Source organism: Panulirus ornatus, chromosome 6 (assembly GCF_036320965.1).
Source record: "Panulirus ornatus isolate Po-2019 chromosome 6, ASM3632096v1, whole genome shotgun sequence".
In the NCBI taxonomy this organism is placed as follows: Eukaryota; Metazoa; Arthropoda; class Malacostraca; order Decapoda; family Palinuridae; genus Panulirus; species Panulirus ornatus.
Window position 1 is genome coordinate 19656962 of NC_092229.1, and position 27194 is coordinate 19684155.

General features: G+C 41.5%; 1 protein-coding gene across 2 annotated transcripts in view; it reads left to right on the forward strand.

The window, feature by feature from the left end:
- Positions 1 to 211: 211 nt before the first annotated feature.
- LOC139749112 (folylpolyglutamate synthase, mitochondrial-like) overlaps positions 212 to 27194 on the forward strand; it is a 116435-nt gene continuing 89452 nt past the window's right edge. For both annotated transcript variants that reach the window (XM_071662699.1, XM_071662700.1), the window contains exons 1-3: positions 212 to 393; positions 16525 to 16696; positions 25477 to 25670. In XM_071662699.1, the coding sequence (XP_071518800.1) occupies positions 256 to 393; positions 16525 to 16696; positions 25477 to 25670 (504 nt within the window). In that variant the 5' untranslated portion in view covers positions 212 to 255. The remainder of the gene's footprint in view (positions 394 to 16524; positions 16697 to 25476; positions 25671 to 27194) is intronic.

Consider the following 27194-nt stretch of genomic DNA (forward strand, 5'->3'; position numbering starts at 1 on the left):
CTAGCAGATTCACGTTCATTGATAAATTTCACAAAAATCCAGATAATAAAATACGATATTGAATATTGTTATATCATATCATTCTATGTGTGCTGTATATATTGCATATATATCTTCTATGTTCATTCTTCGTAAGAACCAAAAACTTTAGGAATTAAGGAATGAAAAAGTTTGTTCATCTGTTCTGTTGTTGTCGACAACAGCTGATGGCCCTCGGGCAAGGTCAGCCGTTAAGGGTTCACGTGGACACGCACAATGTTTGGGTTTGTTCGACTCAGTTATTGTCAGTGGCGTTGGATCAGGGGAACATTAAACATGGCTTTCTTACATGACTATGTGGGTGTGAGAGCCTTCAGTAAATTGTCTCAAGCTGATGTGGATCAACAGTACGAGGTACGTTAGGAACATTGTTCTGCTTCCCTCGTTGTAAATGTGAAATAAGCCCGCTTTACTTGAAATCAGCGATACAGTTATATAATTTTTTTTTTCAGTGTTTTACATAAGTTGTACTTTAGTAGGTATTATATTTTCATAAGTACATAGATTATTGTTTTTGATATGCTATTGAGGTTTGTATTTTCTGTACATAGATAATTATGGATAGTAATTAATTTTTTTTGACAACTTTGTGTGGGTCAGTCTCCTTGAACTGTTTAGAGGAAATGTCCCATCCATCTAGATTCACAAAACTTTGGAAATTTGAAAACAGGCAAAGGGTACACCTTTTCCCCCAACATGACTCTTTTCTCCATAAAACATTTTATTGTTAAACTCTCAAAAGGTAAATAAGGACTAATGGGATTAAAGAAATAAGAAAAATTATCATCCTAATTTAACCTCTAACCAAATTATGAACATGAATCTAATGATATTTTGCACTTTTGCTTGAATAAGATTGTCAGTGCATCATAACTAATATAAGATAAGGTTTTTTTTTATTGCGATTGAAACTAGTTAACCACATCCAACCTAACCCAGTCATCTTGATGACCCAATATAATAGTTTTGTATAGAAAAGTAAAATCTCTTTCACACCATTGATTTTGAATTTGTAGAAATATTGGTGATTAAAGTTATAAAGGATGTCATTTTATTCACAAGTAAAGTGGCCCATGGAAAGTAATTACCTCCAGTGTAGTGTAGATATTATTCTGTTTTGTATCATTGTATCCTCCTTCCCTGACTTTTTCTGTCTTTAAGAAACTTAATTCTTGAAGAGAGCTTTAAGGAGATTGAATCTCCTTTTCTTTAGGTTATGTAGACGTGGCTTTGCTTTGGTACAAACATTCAAAATTCTGCTGCAGTTTGAATATAGATATGTGGATCTTTTGAACTACAAAGGAAGACAGTTCAACTGAAAATTAAAGCTAACTGATCCATTATTAACATGGTAAAAAATTTCTTTGCATATGGAACAGTTAAACATTAGAGCAAGTTCTGTCAAATGTTTTGACTGGTTGAATACTTATAGAAATCAGGTAAACTAATATTTCATCGGTTTAGATATTAACACAAAATTAAAAGCATGGGAAAATTTTGTACATATAGAGTAGATAATCAAGGCTATTTTCTTTCATTCCAGCAGCAGTGACACACCCCAGACTAAAACTATTTCTAGAGTGCAGTGCAAGTTAGCATAGCATAGTACATAGTAGTAAGATTGTATACATGAGTATTCTTTCTCATTTATTCCTGCAAAATTTCATGTTTTCCTTATTCTAGCAATGCATGATTCTTTCCTTTTTTTATGCTGCTATTATTGCTAGGTAGGGTGGAGGGTGGATAGAGAGCCTTCCTACTGTTCTTTCCTAACTTTAACGATCTTAGTGATGGTGTAGAAACTTACAGATAATCTCATCATAAGATCTCATCATATGCTCGTGTGTATGTGTGGCTTGTTGTTCTACTAGGTTGAAATACTTTAGGTGCACAGTTGGCTAAGGTCTAGTGGCAAGAGAAACAAGAAGAATGGGGACTCATAAGAGGTGACTGAATTTTCATTATCAGGCTCTGTATTAAATAGTTTAAGAGTTGGGTATTGCTGTACTGCCTGTTCGAGGTTACACCGATAGTGGCAAGGCTGTATCATTGTCAGTTGACAAGAGTGCAGTCTTTGCATTGGACACCTTGATTCAGAGGAGTCTGTCCTGGCCCTGCTACTGAGTGTAGCACAACCTTAAAGCTGATTAAGCCCCTAGATGGATGATTTTAGGATTAAATTTCCTTGAATCCCTTTCACAAAGAGTTCCAAGGGTTTAACTGCATACAGCTAATAGTAAATGAGCCTTGGAATTATTTGCTTTCCTTGCTTTACCTTACTGATTTGCTTGAGAAATTGTTTCTCATAGAAGATGATAAGATTGAAGGAATGAGAAATTTGTTTAGGATGAATAAGTTTTGTATTTTGTTAATTTTGTGATAGTGGGGAAGATCATGGTTAATGTGTTTAAGTAAAAGTTAGTGAAATTAACAGAACCTGTGATGACACCACCAAAATCTACTTAGAGACCAAGAAGTACCTTCTTGTATTTTTATTGCTACTGTCTAAATATGGTGAAGTTATTGTTATGTTCTGGATCTCACCATGCACATGATTATGCAAACCGTGTTGTAGTTTGTATTGACCATGAGTCATACACTAGCCTTCATGGGTTCAAATCCCGAGCATAACTTTTTGCCTGCTGTTAACCAAGCTCTTCAGCCTTCTTGTAGGGCGAGTCAGTAAATGGGTACCTGTTTTACCCTGCAAATGAAAAGTTGGCCTTAGTGAGGTGTATAGGCTGTATTGCTAGGAGTAGTGTTATTAAAGATCTTCCCACTCCAAAGGAGTTTATGCATCTCTGGGCTGCAGGAGCCTTTAGAAAGGTCCCGATTAACACCAGATCTTTAATAAAAAGATCAGCCCAGGAGTAATTATATAAATGTATTTTTTATTTGTTACACTTGATCACTGTTTCATGCCTCATTTAATTAGCACCAGAAGACAGATGAAGAATGGCCCATCCACTCTTATGCACATATATTTATATACATACATGCCCATACACACACATATACATATCATATGCACATCTACATACAGATACATACGCATAGACGTTATTTATTTATTTATTTTACTTTGTCGCTGTCTCCCATGTTAGCGAGGTAGCGCAAGGAAACAGATGAAAGAATGGCCCAACCCACCCACGTACACATGTATATACATACACGTCCACACACGCAAATATACATACCTATACATCTCAACGTATACATATATATACACACACAGACATACATATATACACATGTACATAATTCATTTTTTTTTTTTTTTTTATACTTTGTCGCTGTCTCCCGCCACCCCGCCACACATGAAAGAACAACCCCCTCCCCTGAATGTGTGCAAGATAGCGCTAGGAAAAGACAACAAAGGCCACATTTGTTCACACTCAGTCTCTAGCTGTCATGTATAATGCACCGAAACCACTGCTCCCTTTCCACATTCAGGCCCTACAGAACATTCCATGGTTTACCCCAGATGCTTCACATGCCCTGGTTCAATCCATTGACAGCACGTCGACCCCGATGTACCACATCGTTCCAATTCACTTTATTCCTTGCACGCCTTTCACCCTCCTGCATATTCAGGCCCCGATCACTCAAAATCTTTTTCACTCGATCTTTCCACCTCCAATTTGGTCTCCCACTTCTCCTTGTTCCCTCCACCTCTGACACATATATCCTCTTGGTCAATCTTTCCTCATTCATTCTCTCCATGTGACCAAACCATTTCAAAACACCCTCTTCTGCTCTCTCAACCACACTCTTTTTATTACCACACATCTCTCTTACCCAATTATTACATACTCGATCAAACCATCTCACACCACATATTGTCCTCAAACATCTCATTTCCAGCACATCCACCCTCCTTTGCACAACTCTGTCTATAGCCCATGCCTCACAACCATATAACATTGTTGGAACCACTATTCTTTCAAACATACCATTTTTGCTTTCCAAGATAATGCTCTCAACTTCCACACATTCTTCAACACTCCCAGAACTTTCGCCCCCTCCCCCACCCTATGATTCACTTTCGCTTCCATGGTTCCATCTGCTGCCAAATCCACTCCCAGATATCTAAAACACTTCACTTCCTCCAGTTTTTCTCCATTCAAACTTACCTCCCAATTGACTTGTCCCTCAACCCTACTGTACCTATTTACCTTGCTCTTATTCACATTTACTCTCAGCTTTCTTCTTTCACACACTTTACCAAACTCAGTCACCAGGTTCTGCTTCTGCACACATAGACATATATACACATGTACATTTTTTTTTTTTTTTTTTTTTTTGCCGCTGTCTCCCACGTTTGCGAGGTAGCGCAAGGAAACAGACGAAAGAAATGGCCCAACCCACCCCCATACACATGCCTTGATTCAATCCACTGACAGCACGTCAACCCCGGTATACCACATCGCTCCAATTCACTCTATTCTTTGCCCTCCTTTCACCCTCCTGCATGTTCAGGCCCCGATCACACAAAATCTTTTTCACTCTATCTTTCCACCTCCAATTTGGTCTCCCTCTTCTCCTCGTTCCCTCCACCTCCGACACATATATCCTCTTGGTCAATCTTTCCTCACTCATTCTCTCCATGTGACCAAACCATTTCAAAACACCCTCTTCTGCTCTCTCAACCACGCTCTTTTTATTTCCACACATCTCTCTTACCCTTACATTACTTACTCGATCAAACCACCTCACACCACACATTGTCCTCAAACATCTCATTTCCAGCACATCCATCCTCCTGCGCACAACTCTATCCATAGTCCACGCCTCGCAACCATACAACATTGTTGGAACCACTATTCCTTCAAACATACCCATTTTTGCTTTCCGAGATAATGTTCTCGACTTCCACACATTCTTCAAGGCTCCCAGAATTTTCGCCCCCTCCCCCACCCTATGATCCACTTCTGCTTCCATGGTTCCATCTGCTGCCAGATCCACTCCCAGATATCTAAAACACTTCACTTCCTCCAGTTTTTCTCCATTCAAACTCACCTCCCAATTGAATTGACCCTCAACCCTACTGTACCTAATAACCTTGCTCTTATTCACATTTACTCTTAACTTTCTTCTTTCACACACTTTACCAAACTCAGTCACCAGCTTCTGCAGTTTCTCACATGAATCAGCCACCAGCGCTGTATCATCAGCGAACAACAACTGACTCACTTCCCAAGCTCTCTCATCCCCAACAGACTTCATACTTGCCCCTCTTTCCAAAACTCTTGCATTCACCTCCCTAACAACCCCATCCATAAACAAATTAAACAACCATGGAGACATCACACACCCCTGCCGCAAACCTACATTCACTGAGAACCAGTCACTTTCCTCTCTTCCTACACGTACACATGCCTTACAACCTCGATAAAAACTTTTCACTGCTTCTAACAACTTGCCTCCCACACCATATATTCTTAATACCTTCCACAGAGCATCTCTATCAACTCTATCATATGCCTTCTCCAGATCCATAAATGCTACATACAAATCCATGTACATGTACATATTCATACTTATTTCCCTTCATCCATTTCTGGCGCTACCCTGCCCCACAGAAAACAACACTGCTACCTCCTACTTCAGCGAGATAGTGCCAGGAAAACACAAAATGGCCACATTCGTTCACACTTGTTGAGTAATGCACCAAAACCACAGCTCCCTCCAAATCCAGGCCCCAGCCACCTTTCCATGGTGTGGTGGGGTGGCAACGGGAATGAATAAAGGCAGCAAGTATGAATTATGTACATGTGCATATATGTATATGTCTGTGTATGTATATATATGTATACGTTGAAATGTTTACATGTGTATATATATACATTGTATACAATGTATAGATGTGTATGTATATACATTGTGTATGTGGGTGGGTTGGGCCATTCTTTCGTCTGTTTCCATGTGCTACCTCACTAACACGGGAGACCGACAAAATATAATAAAAAAATATATATTTATTTATGTATTTATTTTTTTATATTTTATTATACTTTGTCGCTGACTCCCGCGTTAGCGAGGTAGCGTAAGGAAACAGACAAAAGAATGGCCCAGCCCACCCACATACACATGTATATATGTACACGTCCACACACGCACGTATACATACCTATACATCTCAACATATACATATATATATATACACACACACAGACAAATACATATATACACATGTACATAATTCATACTGTCTGCCCTTATTCATTCCCGTCACCACCCCGCCACACATGAAATGACAACTTCCTCCCCCGCATGTGTGTGAGGTAGCGTAAGGAAAAGACAACAAAGGCCACATTCGTTCACACTCAGTCTCTAGCTGTCATGTATAATGCACCGAAACCACAGCTCCCTTTCCACATCCAGGCCCCACAAAACTTTCCATTGTTTACCCCACACACTTCACATGCCCTGGTTCAGTCCATTGACAGCACATTGACCCCAGTATACCACATCGTTCCAATTCACTCTATTCCTTGCACGCCTTTCACCCTCCTGTATGTTCAGGCCCCAGTCACTCATAATCTTTTTCAGTCCATCTTTCCACCTCCAATTTGGTTTCCCACTTCTCCTCATTCCCTCCACCTCTGACACATATATCCTCTTTGTCAATCTTTCCTCACTCATTCTCTCCATGTGACCAAACCATTTCAGAACACCCTCTTCTGCTCTCTCAACCACACATCTCTCTTACCCTTTCATTACTTACTTGATCAAACCACCTCACACCACATATTGTTCTCAGACATCTCATTTCCAAAACATCCACTCTCCTCCGCACAACTCTATCTATAGCCCACGCCTTGCAACCATGTAACATTGTTGGAACCACCATTCCTTCAGACATACCTATTTTTGCTTTCCAAGATAACGTTCTCGACTTCCACACATTTTTCAACGCTTCCTGAACTTTTGCCCCCTTCCTCACCCTATGATTCACTTCCGCTTCAACAGTTCCATCCACTGCCAAATCCACTCCCAGATATCTAAAGCACTTCACTTCCTCCAGTTTTTCTCCATTCAAACTTACCTCCTAATTGACTTGTCCCTCAACCCTACTGTACCTAATAACCTTGCTCTTATTCACATTTACTCTCAGCTTTCTTCTTTCACACACTTTACCAAACTAAGTCACCAGCTTCTGCAATTTCTCACCCGAATCAGCCACCAGCACTGTATCATCAGCGAACAACAACTGACTCACTTCCCAAGCTCTCTCATCCACAACAGACTGCATACTTGCCCCTATTCCAAAACTCTTGCATTCACCTCCTTAACAACCCCATCCATTAACAAATTAAACAACCATGGAGACATCATGCATCCCTGCCGCAAACCAGCATTCACTGAGAACCAATCACTTTCCACTCTTCCTACTTGTACACATGCCTTACATCCTCGATAAAAACTTTTCACTGCTTCTAACAATTTGCCATCCACTACATTTATTCTTAATACCTTCCACAGAGCATCTCTATCAACTCTATCATATGCCTTCTCCAAATCCATAAGTGCTGCATACAAATCTATTTGCTTTTCTAAGTATTTCTGACATACATTCTTCAAAGCAAATGCCTGATCCACACATCCTCTACCACTTCTGAAACCACACTGCTCTTCCCCAATCTGATGCTCTGTACATGTCTTCACCCTCTCAATCAATGCCCTCCCATATAATTTCCCAGGAATACTCAACAAACTTATACCTCTGTAATTTGAGCACTCACTCTTATCCCCTTTGCCTTTGTACAATGGCACTATACAAGCATTCCGCCAATCCTCAGGCACCTCACCACGAGTCATACATACATTAAATAACCTTACCAACCAGTTTACTAAGGTTTACTAAATCATTCTCCCTAATCCTCCCACTTTGCACACCACCTCGACCAAAACACCGTATATCTGCCGCTCTATCATCAAACACATTCAACAACCCTTCCAAATACTCACTCCATCTCTTTCTCACATCACCACTACTCGTTATCACCTCCCCATTGGCCCCCTTCACTGATGTTCCCATTTGATCTCTTGTCTTACACACTTTATTTACCTCTTTCCAAAGCATCTTTTTATCCCCCGTAAAATTTAATGATACTCTCTCACCCCAACTCTCATTTGCCCTCTTTTTCACTTCTTGCACCTTTCTCTTTACCTCCTGCCTCTTTCTCATATACATCTCCCAGTCATTTGCATTATTTCCCCGCAGAAATCGTTCAAATGCCTCTCTCTTCTCTTTCACTGATAATATTACTTCTTCATCCCACCACTCTCAACCCTTTCTAATCTGCTCACCTCCCACGCTTTTCATGCCACAAGCATCTTTTGTGCAAGCCATCACTGCTTCCCTAAATACATTCCATTCCTCCCCCACTCCCCTTATGTCCTTTGTTCTCACCTTTTTCCATTCTGTACTCAGTCTCTCCTGGTACTTCCTCTTACAAGTCTCCTTCCCAAGCTCACTTACTCTCACCACTCCCTTCATCCCAACATTCTCTCTTCTTTTCTGAAAACCCCTACAAATCTTCACCTTCGCCTCCACAAGATAATGATCAGACATCCCTCCAGCTGCACTCTCTTTTGAGTGATCGGGCCTGAACATGCAGGAGGGTGAAAGGCGTGCACGGAATAGAGTGAATTGGAACGATGTGGTATACCGGGGTCGACGTGCTGTCAATGGATTGAACCAGGGCATGTGAAACGTCTGGGGCAAACAATGGAAAGTTTTGTGGGGCCTGGATGTTGAAAGGGAGCTGTGGTTTCGGTGCATTATACATGACAGCTAGAGACTAAGTATGAATGAATGGGGCCTTTGTTGTCTTTTTCTAGCACTACCTCGCACACATGAGGGGGGAGGGGGTTGTTATTTCATGTGTGGCGAGGTGGTGATGGGAATGAATAAAGGCAGATAGTATGAATTATGTACATGTGTATATATGTATATGTCTGTGTGTGTATATATATGTATACGTTGAGATGTATAGGTATGTATATATGTTTGTGTGGACGTGTATGTATATACATGTGTATGTGGGTGGGTTGGGCCATTCTTTCGTCTGTTTCCTTGCGCTACCTTGCTAACAAGAGAGACAGCGACAAAGTAAAGTAATGATAATAATGATAAATTTTTTTTTTTTTTTTCGCTGTCTCCCACGTTTGCGAGGTAGCGCAAGGAAACAGACGAAAGAAATGGCCCAACCCACCCCCATACACATGTATATACATACGTCCACACACGCAAATATACATACCTACACAGCTTTCCATGGTTTACCCCGAGACGCTTCACATGCCCTGATTCAGTCCACTGACAGCACGTCAACCCCGGTATACCATATCGATCCAATTCACTCTATTCCTTGCCCTCCTTTCACCCCCCTGCATGTTCAGGCCCCGATCACACAAAATCTTTTTCACTCCATCTTTCCACCTCCAATTTGGTCTCCCACTTCTCGTTCCCTCCACCTCCGACACATATATCCTCTTTGTCAACCTTTCCTCACTCATTCTCTCCATGTGCCCAAACCATTTCAAAACACCCTTTTCTGCTCTCTCAACCACGCTCTTCTTATTTCCACACATCTCTCTTACCCTTACGTTACTTACTCGATCAAACCACCTCACACCACACATTGTCCTCAAACATCTCATTTCCAGCACATCCATCCTCCTGCGCACAACTCTATCCATAGCCCACGCCTTGCAACCATACAACATTGTTGGAACCACTATTCCTTCAAACATACCCATTTTTGCTTTCTGAGATAATGTTCTCGACTTCCACACATTCTTCAAGGCTCCCAGGATTTTCGCCCCCTCCCCCACCCTATGATCCACTTCCGCTTCCATGGTTCCATCCGCTGCCAGATCCACTCCCAGATATCTAAAACACTTTACTTCCTCTTGTTTTTCTCCATTCAAACTTACCTCCCAATTGACTTGACCCTCAACCCTACTGTACCTAATAACCTTGCTCTTATTCACATTTACTCTTAACTTTCTTCTTTCACACACTTTACCAAACTCAGTCACCAGCTTCTGCAGTTTCTCACATGAATCAGCCACCAGCGCTGTATCATCAGCAAACAACAACTGACTCACTTCCCTATCCCTGGGGATAGGGGATTAAGAATACTTCCCACGTATTCCCTGCGTGTCGTAGAAGGCGACTAAAAGGGGAGGGAGCGGGGGGGCTGGAAATCCCCCTCTCTCGTTTTTTTTTAATTTTCCAAAAGAAGGAACGGAGGGGGCCAGGTGAGGATATTCCAAAAAAGGCCCAGTCCTCTGTTCTTAACGCTACCTCGCTAACGTGGGAAATGGCGAATAGTTTAAAAGAAAGAAACGAAACATTTTTTTTTTTTTTGCCGGTCTCCCACGTTTGCGAGGTAGCGCAAGGAAACAGATGAAAGAAATGGCCCAACCCACCCCCATACACATGTATATACATACGTCCACACATGCAAATATACATACCTACACAGCTTTCCATGGTTTACCCCAGACGCTTCACATGCCCCGATTCAATCCACTGACAGCACGTCAACCCCGGTATACCACATCGCTCCAATTCACTCTATTCCTTGCCCTCCTTTCACCCCCCTGCATGTTCAGGCCCCGATCACACAAAATCTTTTTCACTCCATCTTTCCACCTCCAATTTGGTCTCCCTCTTCTCCTCGTTCCCTCCACCTCCGACACATATATCCTCTTGGTCAATCTTTCCTCACTCATTCTCTCCATGTGCCCAAACCATTTCAAAACACCCTCTTCTGCTCTCTCAACCACGCTCTTTTTATTTCCACACAAGTAAATACGATCGTCAAGGACTTAACACAGTGTACTGAGAACTGGCACTAGGGGAGACGTTGAGGGAGGGTTCAACACAGCGCGACACAGTGTCTTTTCTTTGCCATCTGAAGTTTGCATCAGCCTTCACTCCTGCCTGCAGTAGCATGCTTGCCGACATGTTTCATGGGCTCCTCTTCGCCAGCGGATCTACCTTGGCCACCAGTGATGCTGCTGCGTTTGTGAATCAAGAACCATTGCAACACAAACCTCGTCAGGTGGTAGTGTCCCGCAGTGTATCGAGACAGACTTCCCCAGAACTTTTTTAAAGGGGAAGTAAATGTTTATAGTTGTGTTACTGGAGTGATAGTTTTCATACATGGTGCTTTGACAAGAAAATAGTGAAATTGGAAAAAATGTAGCTTAGACATTGAAGCTTATTGATACAGTGGTTAAATTGATGAAAACTACTATTGACCTTTGTGTAAATAAATTAAACATTTCCTTTTTCCATAGCCAGAGGTTGAACCATTATGTGACACTCATTTTTTTTTCTTTTCATTTCAAGCTAGAAGTTTCAGTTTTCTAAATTGTTTCTTACATTTTTCATATGTATATATATGTATGTGTGTGTGTGTGTGTGTGTGTGTGCGTGTGTGTGTGTGTGTGTGTATGTGTATATATATATATGTATATTATCCCTGGGGATAGGGGTGAAAGAATACTTCCCACGCATTCCTCGCGTGTCGTAGAAAAGAAAGATATATATATATATATATATATATATATATATATATATATATATATATATATATATATATATATATATGATATATGTTAGGGAGGTGAATGCAAGAGTTTTGGAAAGAGGGGTAAGTATGAAGTCTGTTGGGGATGAGAGAGCTTGGGAAGTGAGTCAGTTGTTGTTCGCTGATGATACAGCGCTGGTGGCTGATTCATGTGAGAAACTGCAGAAGCTGGTGACTGAGTTTGGTAAAGTGTGTGAAAGAAGAAAGTTAAGAGTAAATGTGAATAAGAGCAAGGTTATTAGGTACAGTAGGGTTGAGGGTCAAGTCAATTGGGAGGTAAGTTTGAATGGAGAAAAACAAGAGGAAGTAAAGTGTTTTAGATATCTGGGAGTGGATCTGGCAGCGGATGGAACCATGGAAGCGGAAGTGGATCATAGGGTGGGGGAGGGGGCGAAAATTCTGGGAGCCTTGAAGAATGTGTGGAAGTCGAGAACATTATCTCGGAAAGCAAAAATGGGTATGTTTGAAGGAATAGTGGTTCCAACAATGTTGTATGGTTGCGAGGCGTGGGCTATGGATAGAGTTGTGCGCAGGAGGGTGGATGTGCTGGAAATGAGATGTTTGAGGACAATGTGTGGTGTGAGGTGGTTTGATCGAGTAAGTAACGTAAGGGTAAGAGAGATGTGTGGAAATAAAAAGAGCGTGGTTGAGAGAGCAGAAGAGGGTGTTTTGAATTGGTTTGGACACATGGAGAGAATGAGTGAGGAAAGATTGACCAAGAGGATATATGTGTCGGAGGTGGAGGGAATGAGGAGAAGTGGGAGACCAAATTGGAGGTGGAAAGATGGAGTGAAAAAGATTTTGTGTGATCGGGGCCTGAACATGCAGGAGGGTGAAAGGAGGGCAAGGAATGGAGTGAATTGGATCGATGTGGTATACTGGGGTTGACGTGCTGTCAGTGGATTGAATCAGGGCATGTGAAGCGTCTGGGGTAAACCATGGAAAGCTGTGTAGGTATGTATATTTGCGTGTGTGGACGTATGTATATACATGTGTATGGGGGTGGGTTGGGCCATTTCTTTCGTCTGTTTCCTTGCGCTACCTCACAAACGCGGGAGACAGCAACAAAGCAAAAAAAAAAATATATTTATTTATTTATTATACTTTGTCTCTGTCTCCCACATTAGTGACGTAGCACAAGGAAACATACACGTCCACACACGCACATATACATACCTATACATTTCAATGTATACATATATATACACACACAGACATATACATATATACTCATGTACATAATTCATACTTGCTGCCTTTATTCATTCCTGTCGCTACCCCGCCACACATGAAATGACAGCCCCCTACCCCTGCGTGCGTGCAAGGTAGCATTAGGAAAAGACAACAAAGGCCATATTCATTCACACTCAGTCTCTAGCTGTCATGTATAATGCTCCGAAACCACAGCTCCCTTTCCACATCCAGGCCCCACAAAACTTTCCATAGTTTACCCCAAACATTTTACATGCCCTGGTCCAATCCATTGACAGCACATTGACCCTGGTATACCATCTTGCTCCAATTCACTCTATTCCTTGCACACCTTTCACCCTCCTGCATGTTGAGGCCCCAATCACTCAAAATTGTTTTCATTCCATCTTTCCACCCACAATTTGGTCTCCCACTTCTCCTCGTTCCCTCCATCTCTTAACACATATAACCTCTTTGTCAATCTTTCCTCTCTCATTCTCTCCATGTGACCAAACCATTTCAGAACACCCTCTTCTGCTCTCTCAACCACACTCTTTTTATCACCACACATCTCTCTTACCCTTTCATTACTTACTCAATTAAACCACCTCACACCACCTATTGCCCTCAAACATCTTATTTCCAACACATCCACTTCTGCACAACTCTATCTATAGCCCATGCCTCGCAACCATATAACATTGTTGGAACCACTATTCCTTCAAACATACCCATTTTTACTTTCTGGGATAATGTTCTCGCCTTCCACACATTTTTCAACGCTCCCAGAACTTTCGCCCCCTCCCCCACCCTATGACTCACTTCTGCTTCCATGGTTCCATCTGCTGCCAAATTCACTCCCAGATATCTAAAACACTTCACTTCCTCCAGTTTTTCTCCATTGAAACTTACCTCCCAATTGACTTGTCCCTCAATCCTACTGTACCTAATAACCTTGCCCTTATTCACATTTACTCTCAGATTTCTTCTTTCACACTCTTACCACACTCAGTCACCAGCTTCTGCAGTTTCTCACTCGAATCAGCCACCAGCACTGTATCATCAGCGAACAACCACTGACTCACTTCCCAAGCTCTTTCATCCACAACAGACTGCATACTTGCCCCTCTCTCCAAAACTCTTGCATTCACATCCCTAACAACCTCATACATAAACAAATTAAACAATCATGGAGACATCACACACCCCTGCCACAAACCGACATTCAGTGAGAACCAGTCACCACACACCCCTGCCACAAACCGACATTCAGTGAGAACCAGTCACTTTCCTCTCTTCCTACTCGAACACATGCCTTACATCCTCAATAAAAACTTTTCACTGCTTCAAACAACTTGCCTCCCACACCCTATATTCGCTACCCCTTGCTTCAGTAAGGTATCGCCAGGAAAAGAGAGATAAAAGGCCACATTTGTTCACATACAGTCTCTAGCTGTCATGTGTAATGCACTGAAAGCACAGCTCCTTTTCCACACCAGGCCCCACAGACCTTTCAACCGTTTACCCCAGACATTTCACATGCCCTGGTTCAGTCCATTAACTGCACATTGACCCTGGTATACCACATTGTTCCAATTCACTCTATTCCTTGCATGCCTCTCACTTACCTGTATGTTTAGGCCCTGATCACTCAAAATCTTTATCACTCCATCCTTCCCCCTCCAGTTTGGTCTCTAACTTCTTGTTCCATCCACCTTTTAACACATATATCCTCTTTGTCTATCTTTATGTCCCAACCATTTCAACATACCCTCTTCTCTCTCAACCACACTCTTTTTACTTCCACACGTCTCTCTTACCCTTTCATTAATTGCTTGATCAAATCATCTCACACCACATATTGTCATCATACATTTCATTTCCAACACATTTACCTTCCTCCTTATAACCCTATGTATAGCCTATTCCTCACAACCATGTAACATTGTTGAAACTACTATTTCTTCCAAGATACCCATTTTTGCTCACTGCGATAACATTCTCTCCTTCCACACTTTCTTTATCGCTCCCAGAACTTTCGCCCCCTCCTGCACCCTGTAATTTACTTCCACTTCCATGGTTCCATTCACTGCTAAGTTGACTCGTAGCTATCTAAAACATTTCACTTTCTCCAATTTTTCTCCATTCAAACTTGCATCCCAATTAACTTGTCCCTCAACCCTACTGAACCTAATAACCTTGCTCTTATTTACATTTACTCTCGACTTTCTCCTTTCACACACTTTTCCAAACTCAAGTCACCAGCTTCTGCAGTTTCTCAGTCGAATCAGCCACTAGAGCTGTATGATCGGTGAACAACTGACTCACTTCCCAGGCCCTCTCATCCCAACAGATAGCATACTTGCTCCTCTCTGCAAAACTCTTGCATTTACCCCCCAGACCACCCCACCCATAAACAAATTAAAGAACCATATGGACATCACACACCCCTGCTGCAGACCAACATTCACTGGAACCACTCACTTTCCTTTCTTCCTACTTGTACACATGCCTTGCATCCTTGGTAAAAACTTTTTACTGCTTCTAGCAACTTATCTTCCTCACTGTATACTCATAAGACCTACCTCCCACACCATATACTCATAAGATCTTCCACAAAGCATCTCTGTCTACCTTATCATATGCCTTCTGATCCATAAATGCTTCATACAAATCCATCTGTTTTTCTAAGTGTTTCTCACACACATTCTTCAGAGCAAACACCTGATCCACACATCCTCTACCACTTCTGAAACCACACTGCTCTTCCCCAGTCTGATGCTCTGTACTTTCCTTTACCCGCTCAAAAAGTACCCTCCCATATAATTTCCCAGGAATACTCAACAAACTTACGCCTGTGTAGTATGAACACACATAAAAGTTATCCCCTTTGCCTTTATACAATGCACTATGCATGCATTCTGCCAGTCCTCAGGCACTTCTCCATGATCGATATATACATTGAATACCCTTACCAACCAATCAACAACACAGTTAACCCCCTTTTTGGATAAATTTACTGCAGTACCATCCAAACCTGCCACCTTGCTGGATTTCATCTTCTGCAAAGCTTCCACTACCTCTTCTGTCTTAACCAAACCATTCTCCCTGACCTCACTTTGCACGCCACCACAACCAAAACACCCTGTATCTGCCACTATCATGAAACACAGATAACAAATCTTGAAAATACTCACTCCATCTTCTCGCTTCATCACTACCTGTTATTACTTCCCCATTTGCCCCCTTCACCGATGTTCCTGTTTGTTCTCTTGTCTTACGTACATTATTCACCTCCTTCATAAACATTTTATTCTCCCTATAGTTTAATGATACTCTGTCACCTCTGTCACCCCAACTCTCATTTGTCCTCCTTTTCAACTCTTGCACCTTTCTCTTAACCTTCTGCCACTTTCTTTTATACATCTCCCAGTCATTTGTCCTCCTTTTCAACTCTTGCACCTCTTAACCTTTTGCCACTTTCTTTTATACATCTCCCAGTCATTTGTACTCCTTCCTTGTAAGTATTGTCCATATGCATTAGCCTTGATGTGAAATTTCCCCTTAGCAGTTTTTCCATACACTTTAATGTTCCATAGATTATGCCACATTCAGTTAGAAAATTGACTAAGATTGATATGGGTTAATCTGTTAAAAGTTTTAGTTTATTTTATATTTGCAGGAAGCTGTGCAGACACTTAATTGCTTACAGTCCAACGCCGCTACCCTTCAACGTGTCCGTCAGGATCGCGGTATGCTGCTTTCACAAAATGTTCCTTCCACTGAACGCTTTTTGAAGAGGGTTGGAGTATCCTTGGATGATATTGATAAACTCTGTGTCATTCATATTGCAGGTAAATGAATTTTTATTTCAATAGATTTATATACATGTATATATACATGTGTACGTGGGTGGGTTGGGCCATTCTTTTATCTGTCTCCTTGCACTACCTCCCTAACGTGGGAGACAGCGGTTAAGGGCAATGAAAAAAATAAGATTTAAAGACTCAGATTTAAGCTATTTTAGATTTTTTGAAAATGGATAATTATTGTTTGTAAGAACAGTAGCTATTAACAAATGAGCAATTAACCCATTAAAGGGGGATGACGTTTCCTAACGTTTGTATGGTTGAAGCTGGGCAATGTTACACAGTGCTGGGCTATTTTGCGTCATAATTGTTTTGAATTTTGGTGATATGGCATCACTGTCATATACTATCATGATCTCTGTTTACCCATTCCTGTAAACAGTTACCCTCGCTTACCCATCCATGGTCACTGCCAGCATTAACTGTTACCTAATGTTTGTTCATTAGACTGCTGCCAACATTATGTAACGTTGGGCCCTTTTCCATCATAATTACATGGTGGAAGTGGGTGATGTAGCATCTCTGACATATAAATAGATGTACATAGCCATTGTAAATAAGTGCTTAAATGATTAATTTAGTGTAAAGCAAAAGTAATCACAGAGTTCCCTAGCCTCATCCCAGGCATTCCTGGTGAGCTGCCCACCCCGGGTCCTCTTGTGCTACTCCTCCCCTCCTCCCACAGCCAGCTATGATGCAGTATCATGTAATTAACACCTCTTACCTTCATTTTTCAACCAATTTTATGTATTTATGTATGTACTGGCTTATTCCATGATACTTTAATGTTACTAAAATATGCCAATTTGCACGGATGCATAAAAAAGCGCCCTGCCTTTAATGGGTTAATGTATAGGAAATATGGATATGAGAGAATACTGTGTCTGATCAGGCGAAAGAATGGCCTAGACCCACCCACATACAAATGTATATACATAGACGCCCACACACACACACACATACATACCTATACATTTCAGTGTATACATACTTATACATGCACAGGCATATACATATATACACATGCACACATTCATACTTGCTGACTTCACCCATTCTGGTCGCCACACCACCACACATGAAATAGCATCCCCTGTAAGTAGCACTAGGAAAAGACAAAAAAAAAAAATAAAGGCCATATTCGTTCACACTCAGTCTCTAGCTGTCATGTGTAATGCACCAAAACCACAGCCCCCTTTCCACATCCAGGCACCACACACCTTTCCATGGTTTAACTCAGACGCTTCATATGCCCACGTTCAATCCATTGACAGCCTGTCAACCCCGATATATCAAATCATTCCAATTCACTTTATTCCTTGCACGCCTTTCACCCTCCTGCATGGCCCCGATTGCTCAAAATCTTTTTGACTCCATCCTTCCACCTCCAATGTGGTTTCCCGCTTCTCCTTGTTCCCTCCACCTCTGACACATATATATTCTTTGTCAATCTTTCCTCATTCATTCTCTCCATGTGTCTAAACCATTTCAACACACCCTCTTCTGATCTCTGAACCACACTTTTTTTATTGTAGAGGTTTTCAGAAAAGAAGAGAGAATGTTGGGGTGAAGAGAGTGGTGAGAGTTAGTGAGCTTGGAAAGGAGACTTGTGTGAGGAATTACCAGGAGAGACTGAGTATAGAATGGAAAAAGGTGAGAACAAAGGACATAAGAGGAGTGGGGGAGAAATGGGATGTATTTAGGGAAGCAGTGATGGCTTGCACAAACGATGCTTGTGGCATGAGAAGTGGGGAGGTGGGCAGATTAGAAAGAGTAGTGAGTGGTGGGATGAAGAAGTAAAATTATTAGTGAAAGAGAAGAGAGAGGCATTTGGATGATTTTTGCAGGAAAATAATGCAAATGACTGGGAGATGTATAAAAGAAAGAGGCAGGAGGTCAAGAGAAAGGTGCAAGAGGTGAAAAAGAGGGCAAATGAGAGTTGGGGTGAGAGAGTATCATTAGATTTTAGGGAGAATAAAAAGATGTTTTGGAAGGAGGTAGATAAATTGCGTAAGACGAGGGAACAAATGGGAACCTCAGTGAAGGGGGCTAATGGGGAGGTGATAACAAGTAGTGGTGATGTGAGGAGATGGAGCGTATTTTGAAGGTTTGTTGAATGTGTTTGATGATAGAGTGGCAGATATAGGGTGTTTTGGTCGAGGTGATGTGCAAAGTGAGAGGGTTAGGGAAAATGATTTGGTAAACAGAGAAGAGGTAGTAAAAGCTTTGTGGAAGATGAAAGCCGGCAAGGCAGCAGGTTTGGATGGTATTGCAGTGGAATTTATTAAAAAAGGAGGTGATGTATTGTTGACTGGTTGGTAAGGTTATTTAATGTATGTATAAGTCATGGTGAGGTGCCTGAGGATTGGTGGAATGCTTGCATAGTGCCATTGTACAAAGGCAAAGGGGATAAAAGTGAGTGCTCAAATTACAGCGGAAGTGAGTCACGTGGTGGGGAAGGGGGCAAAGATTCTGTGAGTGTTGAAGAATGTGTGGAATTCCAGAACGTTATCTTAGTGAAAATGGGTGTGTTTGAAGGAATAGGGGTTCCAACAATGTTATGTGGTCATGAGGCATGGCCTATAGATAGGGTTGTGCGGATGTGTTGGAAATGAGACGTTTGATGACAATATGTGGTGTGAGGTGGTTTGATCGAGTAAGTAATGAAAGGGTAAGAGATATGTGTAGTAATAAAGAGTGTGGTTGAGAGAGCAGAAGAGTGTATATTGAAATGGTTTGGTCACATGGAGAGAATGAGTGAGGAAAGATTGACAAAGAGGATATATGTGTCAGAGGTGGAGGGGACGAGAAGAAGTGGTGAGACCAAATTGGAGGTGGAAGGATGGAGTGAAAAAGATTTTGAGCGATTGGGGCCTGAACATACAGGAGGGTGAAAGGCGTGCAAGGAATGGAATGAATTGGAACGATGTGGTATACCAGGGTCGATGTGCTGTCAATGGATTGAACCAAGGCGTGTGAAGCGTGTGGGGTAATCCATAGAAAGTTTTGTGGGTCCTAGATGTGGAAAGGTAGCTGTGGTTTCGGTGCATTACATGTGATAGCTAGAGACTGAGTGTGAACGAATGTGGCCTTTTTTGTCTTTTCCTAGTGCTACTTCATGCATGTGTAGGGGGAGGGGGGTGTCATTTAGTGTGTGGCGGGATGGCAGTTGGAATGCATGAAGGCATATGTATATGTATATGTATATGTTGAAATGTTTAGGTATGTATATGTGCGTGTGTGGGTGTGTATATATATACATGTTGAAATGTATAGGTATGTATATGTGTGGGTGTATGTATATACATGTGTATGTAGGTGGGTTGGGCCATTCTTTTGTCTATTTCCTTGTGCTACCTCAGTAACGCTGGAGACAGTGACAATGTATAATATATAATGATAATGATAACATTGTTATATGGTTGTGAGGTGTGGGCTATAGATGGAGTTGTGTGGAGGAGGGTGGATATGTTGGAAATGAGATGTTTGAGGACAGTATGTGGTGTAAGGTGGTTTGATCGAGTAAGTAATGGAAGGGTAAGAGAAATGTGTGGTAATAAAAAGAATGTGGTTGAGAGAGCAGAAGAGGGTGTTTGAAATGGTTTGGTCGCATGGAGAGAATGAGTGAGGAAAGATTGACAAAGAGGATATATGTGTCAGAGGTGGATGGAACGAAGAGAAATGGTAGACCAAATTGGAGGTGGAAAGATGGACTGAAAAAGATTTTGAGTGATTGGGGCCTGAACATGCTGGAGGGTGAAAGGCTTGCAAGGAATAGAGTGAATTGGAACGATGTGGTATACTAGGGTCGACGTGCTGTCAATGGATTGAACTAGGGCATGTGAAGCGTGTGGGGTAAAGCATGGAAAGTTTTGTGGGACCTGGATGTGGAAAGGGAGCTGTGGTTTCAGTGCAATATACATGACAGCTAGAGACTGAGTGTGAACAAATGTGGCCTTTGTTGTCTTTTCCTAGTGCTACCTCGCACACATGCAGGGGGAGGGGGTTGTCATTTCATGTGTGGCATGGTGGCAACGGGAATGAATAAAGGCAGCAATTATGAATTATGTACATGTGTATATATGTATATGTCTGTGTATGTATATATATGTATACATTGAAATATATAGGTATATATATGTGCGTGTGTGTGATGTGTATGTATATACATGTGTATGTGGGTAGGATGGGCCATTCTTTCATCTGTTCATATGCACTACCTCGCTAATGCAGGGAGACAGCGACAAAGTATGATGAATAAATAAATGATATTGATACTTGCTGCCCTCATCCATTCCCGTCACCAACCCACCGTACATGAAATCCCTCCCCCTGCACACGAGGTAGTGCTAGGAAAAGACAACAAAGGCCACATTTGTTCACACTCAGTCTCTAGCTGTCATGTGTAATGCACCAAAATCTCAGCTCCTTTTCCACATCTAAGCCCCAAAAACTTTCCATGGTTTATCCCAGACACTTCACATGCCCTGTTTCAATCCATTGATAGCACATCGACCCCGGTATACCACATGATTCCAATTCACTCCATTCCTTGCATGCCTTTCACCCTTCTGCATTTTCAGGCCCCAATAGCTCAAAATCATTTTCACCTCCAATTTGGTCTCCCACTTCTCGTTACCTCCACCTTTGACACATATATCCTCTTTTTCAATCTTTCCTCGCTCATTCTCTCCATACGACCAAACTATTTCAATACACCCTCTTCTTCTCTTTCAGCCACACTCTTTTTATTACCATACATTTCTCTGACCCTTTCAGTACTTACTCGATCAAACCACCTCACACCACATAATGTCCTCAAACATCTCATTTCCAACAAAGTCACCTTCTCCACACAACCCTATCTATAGCTCACGCTTCACAACCATATAACATTGTTGGAACCACTGTTTTTTCAAACATACCCATTTTTGCTTTCTAAGATAACATTCTCACCTTCCACACATTCTTCAACGCTCCCAGAACCTTCGCCCCCTCCCCCACCCTGTGACTCACTTCTGCTTCCATGGTTCCATCCACTGCTAAATCCACTCACAGATATCTAAAACACTTCACTTCCTCCAGTTTTTCTCCATTCAAACTTACATTCCAGTTGACTTGTCCCTCAATCCTACTGAACCTAATAACCTTGCTCTTATTCACATTTACTCTCAGCTTTCTTCTTTCACACACTTCACTAAACTCAGTCACCAGCTTCTGTAGTTTCTCAACCGAATCAGTCACCAGTGTTGTATCATCACTGAAGAACAACTGACTCACTTCCCAAGCCCCCTCATCCACAACAAACTGCATACTTGCCCTCTATCCAAAACTCTTGCATTCACCACCCTAACAACCCCTCCATAAACAAATTAAACAGCCATGGAGATATCACACACCCCTGCTGCTAACCGACATTCACTGAGAACCAGTCACTTTCCGCTCTTCCTACTCTTACACATTACCTTACATCCTTGATAATAACATTTCACTGCTTTTAGCAACTTACCTCCCACACCATATACTCTTAATACCTTCCACAAAGCATCTCTATCACCTCTATCATATGCCCTCTCCAGATCCATAAATACTACATAGAAAACCATCTGTTTTTAAGTATTTCTCACATACGTTCTTCAAAGCAAACAGCTGATCCACACATCCTCTACCACTTCTGAAACTACACTGCTCTTCCCTAATTTGATGCTCTGTACATGCATTTACCCTCTCAGTCAATACACTCCCATATAATTTCCCTGAATACTCAACAAACTTATAACTCTAATTTGAACACTCACTTTTATCCCCCTTTACCTTTGTACAGTGGCAATATGCATGCCTTTTGCCAATCCTCAAGCACTTCACCATGAACCATACATGCATTGAATATCCTTACCAACCAGTCAACAACACAGTCACCCCCTTTTTAATGAATTCCACAGCATTACCATCCAAACCCACCTCCTTGCCAGCTTTCATCTTCCTCAAAGCATTCACTACTACTTCTCTGTTTACCAAACCATTCTCCCTGACTCTCTCACTTCACACACTACCTATACCAAAACACCCTATATCTGCCACTCTGTCATCAAACACATTCAACAGACTTTCAAAATACTCACTCCATCTCCTTTTCATTTCTTACTACTTGTTATTACCTCTCCATTAGCTCCCTTCACCGATGTTCCCATTTGTTCTCTTGTCTGACGCACTTTATTTACCTCCTTCCAAAACGTCTTTTCTATTTTATTTATTTTACTTTGCTTTGTCACTGTCCCCCGCGTTAGCGAGTTAGCACAAGGAAACAGACGAAAGAATGGCCCAACCCACCCACATACACATGTATATACATACATGTCCACACACTCAAATATACATACCTATACATCTCAACGTATACATATATATACACACACAAACACATACATATATACACATGTACATAATTCATACTGTCTGCCCTTATTCATTCCCATCACCACCCTGCCACACATGAAATAACAACCCCCTCCCCCCACATGTGCGCGAGGTAGCACTAGGAAAAGACAACAAAGGCCACATTCGTTCACACTCAGTCTCTAGCTGTCATGTATAATGCACTGAAACCACAGCTCCCTTTCCACATCCAGCCCCACAGAACTTTCCATGGTTTACTCCAGACGCTTCACACACCCTGGTTCAATCCATTGACAGCTTATTGACCCTGGTATACCATATCGTTCCAATTCACTCTATTCCTTGCATGCCTTTCACCCTCCTGCATGTTCAGGCCCCAATCACTCAAAATCTTTTTCACTCCATCTCTCCACCTCCAATTTGGGCTCCCACTTCTCCTCGTTCCCTCCACCTCTGACACATATATCCTCTTTGTCAATCTTTCCTCACTCATTCTCTCCATGTGACCAAACCATTTCAAAATACACTTTTCTGCTCTCTCAACCACACTCTTTTTATTACCACACATCCCTCTTACCCTATTATTACCTACTCGATCAAACCACCTCACACCACACATTGTCCTCAAACATCTCATTTCCAGCACATCCACCCTCCTCCGCACAACTCTATCTATAGCCCACACCTCGCAACCATATAACATTGTTGGAACCACTATTCCTTCAAACATACCCATTTTTGCTTTCCAAGATAATGTTCTCGACTTCCACACATTCTTCAAGGCTCCCAGAACTTTCGCCCCCTCCACCACCCCATCTTTTCATTCTCCCTAAAATTTAATGATACTCTCTCACCCAACTCTCAATTGCCCTTTTCCACCTCCTGTACCTTTCTCTTGAACTCCTTCCTCTTTCTTTTATACATCTTTCAATCATTCACACTATTTCCCTGCAAAAATCATGCAAACGCCTCTCTCTTCTCTTTCACGAACAATCTTACTTCTTCATCTCATGACGCTACCCTTCTAATCTGCCTACCTCCCACCTTTCTCATGCCACAAGCATCTTTTGCTTAAGTCATCACTGCTTCCTTAGATACTTCCCATCCCTTCCCCACTCCTCTTAAGTCATTTGCTTTCAACTTTTTCCTTTCTGCACTCAATCTCTCCTGGTACTTCCTCACACCAGTCTCATTTCAAGCTCACTCACTCTTGCTGCTTTCTTCACCCTTACAGTCTCTCTTCTTTTCTGTAAACCTCTACAAATCTTCACCTTCACCTCCACAAGATCATGATCAGACATCCCTCCAGTTGCCCCTCTCAGCACATTAACATCCAAATGTCTTTTTTTTCATGTGCGTATCAATTAATACGTATTCTAATAATGCTCTATGGCCATCTCTCCTACTTACGTACATATACTTATGTATATCTTTCTTTTTAAAACCAGGTATTCCCAATCACCAGTCCTTTTCAGCACACAAATCGACAAGCTCTTCACCATTTACGACACTGAACACCCCATGTACACCAATTATACCCTCAACTGCCACATTACTCACCTTTGCATTCAAATCACCCACCTCCACAACCTGGTCTCTTGCATCAAAGCTGCTCACAAACTCACTCAGCTGCTCCCAAAACACATGCCTCTCATGATCTTTCTTCTAATAACCAGGTGCATAGGCATCAATATTCACCCAACTCTCTCCATCCATTTTCAGTTTTACCCATATCAATCTAGAGTCTACTTACACTCAATCACATACTCCCACAACTCCTGCTTCAGGAGTAGTGCCACTCTTTCCTTTGCTCGTCTCTTCTCATCGACCCCTGACTTTACTTCCAAACCACTCTTTCCCTTTACCCTTGAGCTTCATTTCACTCAGAGTCAAAACTTCCAGGTTCTTTTCCACAAACATATTACCTATCTCTCCTTTTTTCTCGTCTTGGTTACATCCACACAAATTTAGACACCTCAATCTGCGCCTTCGAAGAGGATGAGCACTCCCTGCGTGACTTTTCCTCTGTTTCTCCTTTTAGAAAGCTAAAATACAAGGAGGAGAGGGTTTCTACTTCCCTGCTCCCATCCCCTTTAGTCGCCTTCTACGACACGCGGGGAATGTGTGAGAAATGATCCTTTTATTGGTCACAGCATAGTTGGAGAATGAGAGGGAAATGACTAAGCAGGTCTTTTGTGTGAATGAGTCTAAGTAAAACCTGGTCATCAGGAAAGCATTTTCATTTTCGCTGCTGTGTCCCATCTGTGGTTACGCTTTTATGAATAACTGATAACCTATTTATAGTATCATTATATTGATAATCTGTTTATGGTATTGTATCAGTACTTATATTATGTATCTTTTTATAGGAACCAAAGGAAAAGGGTCAACATGTGCTTTCATTGAGAGCATTTTACGGGAGCATGGGTACCGCACTGGCTTTTACTCCTCACCCCATCTTGTTGCTGTTCGTGAAAGAATACGAATCAATGGGCAACCCATACCAAAGGAGGACTTTACTAAACATTTTTGGGATGTTTACAATAACCTTGTTGCTGAAAAGGTACAGTATATGAAATGGACTGTATGCAGAGCTACCAAGAGAGATTGAGTGAAAAGTGGTATAAAGTGAGGGTAAATGGAATGAGGGAAGTGTGAGAAATGTGGAAGGTATTAAGGAAAACAATGCTTGCATGCATAGGTGAGGTTGGAGCATCCATAATGTGAAAGGTGGTTTTGTGATGAATTGTTTTGAGAGGAAATTGAACTGCTAGTTAACATGAAGAGATGTATGGGCCTTTTTTATTTTTGAGACTCCAGTCTCAGGCAAAAGTCCATATTATCATTATTGTTATTATTATTATTGTTATTCATTCATTTTATATTTATTGTTCTTAATTGCTGTTTCCCGCATCAGTGAGGTAGTGCCAGGAAACAGATGAAGAATGACCCATTCACTCATACACACACACACACACACACACACACACACACACACACACAGACAAATTTATATGTGTGTGTGTGTGTGTGTGTGACTGCAATCTCCGTGGGCTCTTGGGAAATGACAATGCCACTATGTACCTGAACAATCAACCGGCAATGGCGACTGAGTGTCCTGTGGGGCCTGGTGGCACCAACACTTGTGATGACATGAGGATTATCCTAGACTCTCTCTGTTGATGACCAGAACTGTCAAGAAGGAAAGAGAGAGATTATAGGAAAAGAGATAAAGGGAGTTTACACTCATGTAAAGAAACCGTCTAGTTCCTTCTGTGTGGAGGATGAATTATACACTCAGACGTTTTGTTTTGAGAACTTTCTTTTTGTTAAGTATATAAGAAATTCAGATTATTATTTTTTCACCTCGAAAACCATATGGTTTTGGTGGAATGTTTGCTAAAGACTTTTTCATGAAGTATAAGTTTATGATTTTGTTATTTTTCCACCTGAGCTTTTTCATAAGATAGAGAGAGAGAGAGAGAAGGGGGGGATGTCAAGGGTTTGTAGCTTTTTTCATGACATGATAAGACTATCCCTGTAATAATGATAAAAAAATGATTATCAGGATGTTCTGTATGTTTTTCAATATATTGTTCGTGGACACCAGAGTGTTATCGTATTACCTTTAAGATATTCAACTATCGGTTTAAAATCACTTTAAAAAGTCTCAATGATAATCGAGTCAGGAGTAGAGTAAGTTTAAACTTCCCTAGTGTTTATATGTATATATATTGAAGGCAAGAACGTTATCTCGAAGAGCAAAAATGGGTATGTTTGAAGGAATAGTGGCTCCAACAATGTTATATGGTTGTGAGGCATGGGCTATAGATAGGGTTGTGCAGAGGAGGTTGGATGTGTTGGAAATGAGATGTTTGAGGACAATATGTGGTGTGAGGTGGTTTGATCGAGTAAGTAATGAAAGGGTAAGAGAGATGTGTGGTAATAAAAAGAATGTGGTTGAGAGAGCAGAAGAGGGTGAATTGAAATGGTTTGGTCACATGGAGAGAATGAGTGAGGAAAGATTGTCAAAGAGGATATATGTGTCAGAGGTGGAGGGAATGAGGAGAAGTGGGAGACCAAATTG